At 41.5% G+C, this 12,845-nt stretch overlaps 1 protein-coding gene across 3 annotated transcripts in view; it reads right to left on the reverse strand.

Moving 5' to 3' along the window:
* Positions 1-7,291: 7,291 nt before the first annotated feature.
* Positions 7,292-12,845, reverse strand: part of Ide (insulin degrading enzyme) — a 96,598-nt gene continuing 91,044 nt past the window's right edge. For all 3 annotated transcript variants that reach the window (XM_070021193.1, XM_070021192.1, XM_070021191.1), the window contains exons 22-25: positions 12,413-12,474; positions 11,114-11,186; positions 10,151-10,218; positions 7,292-9,566 (exon numbers count right to left, since the gene is read on the reverse strand). In XM_070021193.1, the coding sequence (XP_069877294.1) occupies positions 9,471-9,566; positions 10,151-10,218; positions 11,114-11,186; positions 12,413-12,474 (299 nt within the window). In that variant the 3' untranslated portion in view covers positions 7,292-9,470. The remainder of the gene's footprint in view (positions 9,567-10,150; positions 10,219-11,113; positions 11,187-12,412; positions 12,475-12,845) is intronic.

Consider the following 12,845-nt stretch of genomic DNA (forward strand, 5'->3'; position numbering starts at 1 on the left):
CTTAATCTCTACATTGGCAGATGACTGGTGGTTTGGTTTGTGGAGCGACTGAGCTGCAAATCTATGGACTTTAGGGCTCAAATCACTCTGGCAGACAATGAGACTGTTTTGAGAACAGGAACATGTGAGAGAGTCCATGTAGAAAAGAGTGAGTCACAAACATGTCCACTTGGCTCCTCAGATATTGATAGTTAACTTAGAGTACAGTGTGTGTGTGTGTGTGTGTGTGTGTGTGTGTGTGTGTGTGTGTGTGTGTGTGTGCGTGCGTGTGTGTGTGTACCATACTGGGCCTTGAACTCAAGGTTTGGAGCTCTTACTTTGCTTTTTCCTTCAAGCCTGGTGCTTGAAGGATTTTTTACTTGAGTTTTTACTTCTGAGCACTTCTGATTTTTTTTTTTTTTTAATTTTTACTGGCTCATGAGAGACATATCCCTGATTCTTCTGCCTGGGCTGACTTGGAAACTTGATCCTCAGATCTCAGCCTCTTGAGTAGCTAGAATTACAAGTGTGAGCTACCAGGACCTGGCAAGGAGTGCAACTTTCCAGACAACCTTTATTCTCCTTTTGTTTACATGTTTCAAATTCCTTCTGACAAATACGGTTATGTCTATAAACAAAATTAAAGAGGTAAATTATTCCCAGCTTTGATATACCAGGAGCCTAACAATGTGATCATTCGTTCCATTAATGAAATGCTACTCTCATCCATCAAGTTCCATCTGTTCCTTGTAGATGGAACAGAGCTGTGGCGATGCTGCTTCTCATTCAAGCCCTCGAGAGGCTGAGACCGGAGGGTCACCAGTTCCAGGTCAGCTCAGGCTACCCTATCTCAAAAAGAGAAAGGACAAACCAAAGACGCAGCTGGGGGGAGGGGTCAATAGCACACAGGTCACCACCTGCCCAAAGCTGGGATCTGCAAGATGAGTATTGTGAATCAGTCCCACTGTTTAGTACACAAGTAAAAATAAGAAAACAACAAACAAAACCCTCACCACCCTTCAAATACTGAACAAAGTTTATCCCATATGAGACCCAGTACCACCAAACGTGATTCCTCCTAGAAGGCAGTTGAGTAATGGATCTAAATGCTTAACTGTCAGGGCAGGTCTGGGGCTGGAGACCAGTGATTCCCTCCACCCCCCCCCACCACCCCCAACTCTCACCTCCCAAAACAACCAAGCATCAAGGACATCATCTCCCTGCTTCCCTAAAGGATGGGCTTATCACTACTGCTCTCATCAACATTAAAATAGAAGAGGATTGGATGAACAATTTTGTGCCTGGAAAGGAACTAACTCCTTGAAAGACAAAATCTACCAAAACTCATAGAAGGAGGAATCAGGTATATGAATAGGTCTATCTCTTTTAAACGCTGAATGAATAATCACTTAATGTTCAAAGAAAAAAATCAGAGCAGGAGCCAGGAGCTCACGCCTGTAATCTAACTACTCTAGAGGCTTGAGATTTGAGGATCACCATTCAAAGTCAATTGGGGCAGGTAAGTCCATGAGACTCATCTCCAACCACCAGAAAACCAGAAGTGGAGCTGTGGCTCTAAGTGGTAGAGTGGTAGAGTCTCTGAAGCAAAAAAGCTCAGGGACAGCACCCAACCCCTGAGTTCAAGCCCCACAACTGGTAAACAAACAAAAAGGAATAAAAGAAAAAGAATGACTAGGACAAACAGAAAAGGTCAAAAGCTATGTACATATGACCATATAAGATGATGCTAAGAGAAATGAACCTCAAGATAGGGACACAAGTGGTTTTATCTTTCTTGCTGTTGTTTTTAATGTATTTATAATGTACAACGTGATTTTTTTTTGTTTCTTTTGTATGTTCTTTCCCCATGGTATAACCCCTGTTTTCACTGTACTTGATTTTGGTGCCCTGTATCTTGTATATACATTTTTCTAATTTGGGGAGGGGAAGGGAAATAACAAAATGCTGAGATAAGGATACAGGTTGACCCATTGTAACAATGAGATGTATAAGATACTACATTGAAAACGAACTTTACAACTTGGGGGTGGGGAGAGAGGAGTTGCGGAGGTGGGGAGGGAAGGGATGGTAGGGGAAAAACAAGGGAGGGGGTAACAATGATCCATAGGAAATGTACTCATTACCTTACTCATGTAACTGTAACCCCTCTGTACAGTGTCTTTATAATAAAAATATACATAAAAAAAGAAAAAGGAAAAATCAGGAAAGTGTGACATTGTTCAAACAAAGAAATGTACTCATTACCTGACCTATGATATGGTAACCCCTCTGTACATCACTTTAATAATAATAAATACATATGTATATATATATATATATATATATATATATATATATATATATATTAAAGTCCAGGTAGTTTCAGTGATTGTCTCATCTACTCATCAGCCATCTCCACCTGCAAGGGGACAGCTTTTATAGCTTCTATGGTAGAGTTGTGCACTGAGCTGGGCTGTAGCTTAGTGGTAAGTGTGACTGCTTACCATGAGTAAGGCTCTGTGCTCAATCTCCAGCACCACATGCCAAAGAGAGAAAGGAGAAATGGAAGTGGGGTCTGCCAATCAAGTACTTCAGATTTAAGAATTACTCTAGCCAGGGCTGGATGATTCTTGCTTATAAACCATGCTACTCGAGAGGGCTGAGATCTAAGGATCACAGTTTAAAGCCAGTCCTAGCAGAGAAATTCAAGAGAGAGACTATCTCCAATTAACCAGCTGGAAGTGCAAGCATGGCCTAAATGGTAGAGTTCCAGCCTTGAGTGAAAAAATAGAACAACAACAGTATGAAGTCCTGAATTCAAGTTCCAGTATAGGCACAGAAATATAAAATATTTAATGACTCTAAACCTCATTCACATCTGCATCTTTCCTGAAAATCTGTGAGTCATGTATCTTCAGCTAATTTGTGTCTGCAGATGTTGTTATATTTGCATAAGTGCTGGGGTGATCTCATTTCAGAACTTTCCACTCTGTTATAGATGAATAGTATTATCCTTATTTTCACATTTGATTTCCCAAGGAAGAGGCATCGACTGGCACGGGCATGGACTCTGAAGTCTACCACTGCTCATTAGTTTCAATTTAATGCTCTATTTTTATGAACATAAACTAGGAAAATAATTGAAAATATTTGTAACTACACATTCAAGTAATTGGGTGTGCAATATTTTCAACCATGTTATTTTTGTTGTTGCTGGTTCCTGAAAGTCCCCACATGGTGGCAAGAATTGTTATGGTTGGTGAGCAACAATGCCAAGGATAATTTTACCCACCTATCAACAGCTTTGTTATTGCTTTGTTGTTGTTTAGGTGAGACAGAGTCTCACTCTGTAGCCCAGCTTCAGCCTTCTGAGTGCTGGGATTAGAGACAAATTCCATGTTCAACTTGCCTTCCTCAATTTTTACCCTGCTAACAGTATTATATACATTAGAATCAGTGCAGATGTAAAGTCAGAGGAAGCCTTTTTGCTAAGAAGTTCTTTGTCTCCATCTGGCGGAAAATGTGGGCTTTGCACTATCAGCTGTATTACAGCCTGGCTCATTATGGTCACTCACGTGGTGCTTGTGAACAATCCAACAGGCTGGCCTCTGCAGACCAGTTCAATCAGAAGCGCTGGAATAACAGTTCATTGTTGTTGCTGGTTTTTTTCTGTTTTTTTGTTGTTGTTGTTGTTGTTGTTGTTTTTTGTCGGTCGTGGGGCTTGAACTCTGGGCCTGGGGGCTGTCCCTCAGCTCTTCAGCTCAAGGCGAGCGCTCTACCACTTGAGCTACAGCACCACTTCCAGTTTTCTGGTGGTTTATTTGAGATAGGAGTCTCACGGTCTCTCCTGCCCGGGCTGGCTTTGAACTGCGATCCTCAGATCTCAGCCTCCTGAGTAGCTAGGATTACAGGCGTGAGCCACCAGCGCCCCGGCTTCTGTTTGTTTGTTTTTTTTTAACGATCTGTAGTCAGTTTTAATGCGTGTTTAGAATTAAGAACCAGTAACAGGCAGTGGATGGAGCTCAATGGTCAAGGGCTTGTCTAGAGTTTGAGAGGCCTTGGGATAGATCCCCAGTGCCACAAAAATAACAAAGAACAAAAACGAAAAGCCAAACAACAAAACAACCAGAGCAGGGTGTGGTTGGCTCATGCCTAAATTCCTGGGTACTTGGGAGGTGGAGCGATCAGGAGTGTGGTTCAAGACTGTCCTCACTTTTCATGTACTAGGTTCACTAGAAGTCTGGCAAGCCTGCAAGCAATTTCCAAATCATTGCTGGACACTTTCTTTTTCTTTTTTTTTGCCAGTCCTGGAGCTTGAACTCAGGGTCTGAGCACTGTCCCTGAGCCTTTATGGGCTCAAGGCTAGCACTCTACCACTTGAGCCAGAGTGCCACTTCCAGGATTTTCTGTTTATGTGGTACTGAGGAATCAAACCCAGGGCTTCATGCATGTCAGGCAAGCATGCTACCACTAAGCCACATTCCCAGCCTGACGCTGAACACTTTCATTCCTCAAACCTCAATCTATAGCTTCATTCAGCAGGAAGTCACCAGATAAGTAATTGCCCCCAAGCTCCCTCAGCTGGAGAATGAATAAACAGACAGGTGCCTTTCAACTCACAATACCTCCTTTCCAATTGGTTGGGCATTTTGGTGAGGTAGGTCTGTAAAAGAAATTACCAAACAAAGGAGGAGGCAACAATGCTTGATAAGAAATGTACTCATAAGCCGGGCGCTGGTGGCTCACGCCTGTAATCCTAGCTACTCAGGAGGCTGAGATCTGAGGATCGCAGTTCAAAGCCAGCCCGGGCAGGAGAGACCGTGAAAACTCCTATCTCCAATAAACCACCAGAAAACCGGAAGTGGCACTGTGGCTCAAGTGGTAGAGCGCTGGCCTTGAGCTGAAGAGCTGAGGGACAGCGCCCAAGCCCAGAGTTCAGGGCCCACGACCGGACCCCCAAAAAAAAAGAAAAAAAAAAAGAAATGTACTCATTATCTTACCCATGTAGTTGTAACCCCTCTGTACGGTATTTTCACTATTAAAAAAAAAAAAAAAAAAGAAATTACCAAGCAGTAGTAAGAGCTTTGTCAGGGTCTAACAGCGAAGGGGCTAGCTAAGCAACAAGTAATTGGGGCAGGTTTTTGTGGAGTTAGCCTTTGTTGATTTGTTGTTTCTTCCCCGTGGGCTTTGTGAATTGATGTGTACCAGCCAAGCTTGGTGATGTGTGCCTGATGTTTCACCTATTCTGGGGGCAGGAGTAAGATCATCTATTCAAAACCAGGCCAGATGTTAATTTTTCTCCTGTAATCTTATTAGGAGTATTACTTTTGTAGTCCTATGCTGGTGATCATGTGGCTTCTGTATGCCTCACTGCTTTGACTAGGACCCCAAAGGCAAGTTTAAATAGAAGTGTTCTTGTGCATCTCTGAAGAGGAAAATGTTCAGTATTTTGCTGTTAAATGTGACCTGTGGCTGGCTCAACAATTTCTTTTATTAGGTTGGGAAGTTCCTTTTGTTTGCTGGAGTTTTCATTATAAATCATTAAATGCTTTATCTATTGAAATAATCATGTTTTTCTTTAATTCTGTGACTACAGTAAATAGTACTGGGTTGGGAAGTTCCCTTGTTTATTCCTTAATGTTGGTATAATTTGCTAGAACTTGCCAGTGAAGACATTTGGGCCTAGAATTTTCTTTGTAGGAAGAGTTTTACTCTCTATCACTACACCCGCTTCCCTGCCCTGTGGGAAAAGTTATTTATGAGTCTAATTTCATGAGGATAACCCAATCTTTTATGTATGTTCTGGTAATTTGTATCTTTCAAGGAATCTACTTACCTCATTTAAATTGGCAAATTTACTGGGGCCAAAAGACCATAAGAAACAAGAGTGGGGGCTGAGAATGTGGCTTAAGAGTGCTTGCCTTGCATGCATGAAGCCCTGGGTTCGAGTCCTCAGTACCACATAAACAGAAAAAGCCAGAAGTGTGCTGTGGCTTTAGTGGTAGAGTGTTAGCTATGAGCAAAAGAAGCTCAGGGACAGTGCCCAGGCCCTTAGTTCAAGCCTCAGGGTTGGAAAAGAAAGAAGAAAGAAAGAAAGAAAGAAAGAAAGAAAGAAAGAAAGAAAGAAAGAAAGAAAGAAAGAAAGAAAGAAAGAAAGAAAGAAAGAAAAAGAAAGAAAGAAAGAAAGAAAGAAAGAAAGAAAGAAAGAAAGAAAGAAAGAAAGAAAGAAAGAAAGAGAAAGAAAGAGAAAGAAAGGAAAGAAAGGAAAGAAAGAAAGAAAGAGAAAGAAAGAAAGGAAAGAAAGAAAGGAAAGAAAGAAAGGAAAGAAAGAAAGGAAAGAAAGAAAGGAAAGAAAGAAAGGAAAGAAAGAAAGAAGAGTGGTTATATTTGAGCGATGGTGTCAGGTGAATTTGGCTCTTTATGTTCTTGAAGGATCCCTACTCTATTGCTCCAAATGTAACAGGAAGTGAAGTTTCTGTGGACTTAAGGCCTTAGCAGGCCAGAGGGTATGAATTGGACTAACCTGAACACCATGCCAGAGTGGGTGTGAGGGTGGAGGTCCTGCTGAGTGGTGATCATTTAGGCAAGCAGGAGGAGAAAATCACAGACTAGAGATCTGGTCTTACAAAGGTCATAATCAAGTGAGTGCAGGTGAGGAAGGCCATGTGACATACTAGTTTCACAACTATCCTGGTATTATTACAGGAAGTGGCATGGAGCAGAGACCTAATGTCTACAGAGCTGATTGGAGTTCTGATTAATTAAAAAAACTAAAGTAGAGGCGCCTGCTGGTTGCCCTTGTGTTCTATAACACAAGAAGTCTGCCCTAAGCCTTGGCCCTGGTCTCTGGGCCAGGTTGTGGTATCATAAGCACAATGCTGACTGAATGGGCTGCACTGCTGCAATGGGCTGGACACTGCGGGGTGAGCAGAAAGTTTCTACTGACTGCAGTCAGGGAGCAGAGCTTGAAGACATTGCCCAATGTGCAGCTGGAGATGTGGCTCTAAAGAGATATTTTGTTCTTTTCTTCTCTGTAAGGCCAGGTCGATATTTCTGGGTTTCAGGTCAGTGACAATCATCAGCCAGGAGTTCACAAAAGTGATCTATTCATAAGCCTGTGAAGTTACACCATGTATACTCTGATACATTTTGGTGTATACACGTATGTACATGTATGTATGTATATAGACATATGTATATGCGACAAGTCACTGTTTTCTGCATTAGGAATGAGAACAAGAAATGTTTATCAAATTCAGATGTTTAGAATTAGGTTGAAAACTTACAAAAGTAACACATGTGCAGACAAGAGTTTAAATTCAAGTGATTTATTTGTAAACAGGATAATCCTAGGGCTCCAACATACTGGCTGTGTCACATGCTCTCTCCTTCACATCAACTAGTCAAAAAGAAGACTTCTTAAAAAAAAAAGTCCCCAGTAACTAATAACTTAGTGTGTGTTTCCCAAGTCTCATTTGCTAAGCACTGAGTAAACAGCAGTATCTGGGGTAGTCTGTTATTGCTCATGGACTGCAGCTGGGACCCATTGAAATGACTCTATTAGTATGCCCAAGAGACCCAACAGCTGCTCACATTCAATTTGGAAGCCAGCAAATGCTGAGAGCACACTGAATTACAAGTTCAAGTTCATGGAAGACTCGGTGTGATTGCCTTTGATTGCCTTCAGATGTCCTCAGGTACTTTTCCTCCTAAAATCGACACTTGAATTCCACCATTTTGGTTTTTTTTTAAAAAAAGATCTACATCATGCACTTCTCCACAGAAAAGGTTGGTGGATTTTTCTTTTAGTAAGGGGTTTAAACACTCAAGATTAGTTTTAGATTCACCTTGTATAGATATCTGCAATCCGAAGAAAAGCTGCATAGTCTACAAATGCATAAAAGCAGAAGGGAGTGATGAGCTCACAAGCCTTCTGATGGAAGAGACAGGCTTCGTACCGTACTTGAAGGTGTGGATAAAAAGACAGTAACAGCACCACGTTGGCCTGACAGTGGAGACAGAGCACCCTGTTGCAAGCAGCATCCATCTTTGACTATCATTCTTGCCTCAAATTGAAACTAAACTGAAGATAAGGACAGACATAACTGAATAGAAAGAAGTCCTAGAAATTCAGATCACATCGGGAGGTAAAATGTCATCTGGAAGGCCATTCTTTACTTGGTCTGAGTCTGGGGATAAAAGGACTACTTCTGGTTACCAGTGCCTGTATATGGAAATACAGCCGCAATTTCTCTTGAAGCAAGTTTGAATAACAGTAAATATTTTAAAAACAGCTGTGAAAGTTCCAGTAACAATTTCATCTAAAATAGTATTCCATGAAAAAAATATTTTTAAAGTCCACTCTAGTCATATTTGTGTTATCTACTTATATTTTCAAAAAAAATTAATACTTAAGGCAGGCAGCAAAGGGGATTTTAGAGTCTTGTGGAGACTTGCTATTAAAAAAAACACCTTTTTTTTTGTATCTCCAGTTGGCTTTGATTTTGCCTCTTTTTAAAATTCCTAAAGGGAGCAAAACCTTTCGGCTCACACACTGACTGTAATTTCATCTCAGTAAAAAATTGTGTGGAGTTAACAATGGCTGATGTGGGAAAAGCATGTCACACACTCAGTAGGATCAGAAGCAGACAGCACTTATACCTTTAAAGTAAATACAGCAATGTGTTGATGAGAAAAAGTAAAACTGAGAGAACACCGCAAACCAGCTGTGACCAATAAAGAATGTCAATCAGAAAAAAAACCCCACAGTCATCCTGAGAAAGTCAATTTGGGACAAAGTTGATGAAAGGTAAATCTGTTTTTATAGCACTATAAATAAGGGCATTCTAGGATTTCCAGCATTTAACTAGTTGGAATAAAAAAACATGTTCAAATTCTTTTTTTTTATAAAAAGGTTAAAACCATGCCTTACAGAATCAGCAATTTCACTAATAAAAGAAAATGACATTGCTCTGTATGTCATCTGCCAAATGTAACATTCTCCACTGATTGACATGAAAACCATCAAGTAGAAGGAAAATGGGAGGATTTTCCCAGAGGCAATTACCTTGCTAAATGTTTTGAAGCCTTCTCTGTCAGCCTGGGAAGATTTTAGAGAATAGCTCACTTTCATTCTTCTGGACACTTGACTCCCTTACAGAACGGGAAGAGAAATGCTATCAGAGTATCGGTCATCATTTTAAAAGCAGTTATATAGGGGGGAATCATTTCTTAGGAATGAAAAAGAGAAAAAAATTTAAAATACGTAGGAGGCATGTATTTTTTTAAAAATATTCTATATCTATAAGATTTTGAAATTTAATTACTTTGGGTTTTAAATATTTCTACATAATGATATTTGAGAACTTCTGTTTTTCTTGTTGGTCTCTCTAATAGTGAACCGGAAACTACTAAAGTGGCCAAGATTGTTTTCCCGGGCCCTGGAAGACGAAAGAACATCCACTTGCACCCCCCGCACACATGGGGAATCTTCAGAGTTTTGCAGCCATGAAGTTAATATGTGGCTTCACCAGAGGAAACAGGGGCAAACCACGCTTGAACTCCGTCATGTTCTCCACTACTTCAGGCTGTGAAGAAAACACTTTCTTTTAGTGTGTTTAACTTAGAAAGCACATGGGACAGGATTATCAATGTTATTTTAGGGAGAAAGTACAGCGTATAAAGGGGAGAGGGCCCCATATATTGTCATCTGTTCACTTTTCTCCAGGATTGGTAAGGCCAAGGGGTCATAGAGACATGTGCAAACTTATTGCAAGTGGGACTATGTGACAGAAGAAAGACACTGGCCGGCTCACTTGGAGGCTAGCCACCCAGGCTTCATCCAGCAAGGCTCTTAGTGGTGTTGCTAGTTTTTTCCTCTTGCAGGTCAATGCCAATTTTTCTAGGTGATTAAAATACAGAGGGACTCTGGAAGTCTCACTATTCCTTCAATATTCAGTGCTGGGGACAGCTGTAGCCTGAGAAGACTCACGGCAAAATTACACAGTCTGCAAAGGCAGACAAGGCAGGAGGCTGGGTGACTCAGAACCTAAGGACCTAAAACAGCCCCTCTGACACCTGTTGACCTGAAACCTCGAGGTGCCATGTCTCCTGATGACCCATCTCCCAAGGACAAAGTCCTCCGACAATGTGAGCTAGCAATATTTCTTACTTGTGGCAAGGCTGGTGCTTGTGACAGATTTATATCATTTTGACAAGGGAATTCTCCGACAACAGGACCTGGAAGAAAATGCAACTTCTAACATAACTTAAAAAAAAAAAAATCCAAGGCAGTTGATTAGAAAGCAGTGCCCTGTTTGGCTCATGCATTTCCCACATTCTCTCAGGCTGCCTGCTCCCAGCTGAGGATGTGATTGCTTGTTCTGCCTAACACCAGGAGCATCCTCAGTGAAGGTTGATGACATTGATGAAGTCATATAGTTTTGGCCAGAGCAGCTTTAGTGCCCAGGTCTCATCTGCCTGGACTCTGAGGCTCTGGCCAACTGGAAGGGTAGAGCTGAACTGCCCCAAAGGCCAAAGGCCAGCAAGAATAGGAGACAAGGGATAATCAGAACTAAGCAGATCAACTACTTCTTTCTCCTCACATGCAATGGTAGCATACAGCCTTCTGGAGACATCCCCCAGCAACCATCTGCATTCCCCTGAAAAAATGTAGTAAGTGTGGCACTGACACCTGGCGTTGGCACTCTCCTTTACTGCTTCATTTCCTGCTTCCTCTTGTCTATCCTTTCCCTCTCCAGTGCTTGGTAAGGTAAAGAATCTCCAGCAATAGCCGGGCGCTGGTGGCTCACGCCTGTAATCCTAGCTACTCAGCAGAAGGCTGAGATCTGAGGATCGCGGTTCAAAGCCAGCCTGGGCAGGAGAGACCGTGAGACTCCTATCTCCAATAAACCACCAGAAAACTGGAAGTGGCGCTGTAGCTCAAGTGGTAGAGCGCTCGCCTTGAGCTGAAGAGCTGAGGGACAGCGCCCAGGCCCAGAGTTCAAGCCCCACGACCGACCAAAAAAAAAAAAAAAAAAAAAAAAGAATCTCCAGCAATAAGTCAGACATCATTTGGCTTACTCTAGGCCTAAAAATATACTGAAAAATAAAGAAGTTGCTCTTTAATACTTACAGGAATCCATTTCTCTGGCAAGAACATGGACGGATACCTTGTGTCTCCTTGGTGCATCTACTGCCAACATTTCCTAGGCAGAAAAAAAGAAAGATCACCCTTACACACACAGTAAGGAACTTAGAAGTTCTTTCTGATGACTAGGAACAGTCAGCCAGCACTCAGGTAGATATAGAAAAGATGCTGTGTTTTCTCCTCATACTAACTCAATTCTGCAAAGATTCAACAGTGTAGGCAAGAATCACTACTATTACTTTGTATGTGGGTGCTGTGTTCAAGGGGTCCCCCTCCCCTTTTTTTTTGTGATATTAGTGTTTGAACTCAGACCTTGTGCTTATCAGGCAAGTGTTCTACAGCTTGAACTTCCTTTTTTTTTTTTTTTTGGTTGGTCATGGGGCTTGAACTTTGGGCGTGGGTGCTGTCCCTCAGCTCTTCAGCTTAAGGCTAGTACACTACCACTTGAGCCACAGCACCACTTTCAGTTTTATGGTGGTTAATTGAAGATAAGAGTCTCATGGACTTTTCTGCCCAGGCTGGCTTTGAACTGTGATCCTCAGATCTCAGCCTCCTGAGTAGCTAGGATTACAGGTGTGAGCCACCAGCACAACTTAGCCTTATTTTTCAGATAGGATTTTCCAGGTTTTTGTTTTTGTTTTGTTTCTTTGTGCCAGTATTAGGGCTGCCCTGAGCTTTCATGCTCAAGGCTAGTGCTTTGCATTGGAGCTATGAGTCTTATGGACTTTTCTGCCAGGCTGGCTTTGAACAGTAATCATCAGATCTCAGCCTCCTGAGTGCTAGGATTATAGGGGTGAGCCACCAGCACCCAGCTCATCCAGTGTTGTTGGAATAGGCTCTTGCTTATCTTTTTTTTTTGGGTGGCGGTGGGAGTAGCCTTGAACTACAATGCTATTTCTGTCTCCTAAGTAACTGGGATTACAGGTGGGACTCACTGTACCCAGTTGAGCTCTTTTGTTTTCTTTGCTGTTCCTCCTCACCAAAGCAATTCATTAATGTCCTTTGGTGATGTGGAAATAGATAGAACAAAAGGGGAATCTAGACACCAGGAAGGGTTGTCATAGCCCATGAGGTCCAGAAGGAAAGCAAAACGGTACTGGTTTCAATATGTATTGTCTGTATTTCTTCTACAATTGTCTCTATTTTTTTCAATAATGTCAACATGTATCAAATACTCCAATCCATAAAATACTTTCATAAATCTAGCCTATGTGGGTTCAAAGCTGCAACACACAACACAGCATGTAAGTCCTCACCTGTCAGAACTAAATGAATTCAACTTACCTTGTAGAATTTGATGATATCTTCCTTGGTAAGTGTCTTTAAATAGGCAACTTCTATGTTATCTGAAAAGGTAATCAAATAATAATTTACCAGCATTTCCACAGTAAGCAGTGCCACATACTACACTAAATAATAATATGCTTTAAGCCTCTCAAGTTTCCATATTTTTAAGTGGCCATCTGCTTCTAAAGTAGAAGAGATGGTTTTGAGTAAAATGTACTGTCATAGGTATAAGAGTGTGTACATTGGGAGCCAACCCTGGCTTTCTCCTATGAGCTGGTTGATCTGGGTTAGGTAATGCACTTCGAAGTTTCTAAGCCTCAGGTTCCTTATCTGGAAATTAAGGGAAAACACTGCTTAGTAAAGCTGTAGTGAAAATTAAGAAAATGACATATAATAACATGGTGTTATCAGCATATGGTAAATGCTAGCC

Source organism: Dipodomys merriami, unplaced genomic scaffold, assembly GCF_024711535.1.
Source record: "Dipodomys merriami isolate MVZ:Mamm:240054 unplaced genomic scaffold, mDipMer1.0.p SCAF_14, whole genome shotgun sequence".
Taxonomy (NCBI): Eukaryota; Metazoa; Chordata; class Mammalia; order Rodentia; family Heteromyidae; genus Dipodomys; species Dipodomys merriami.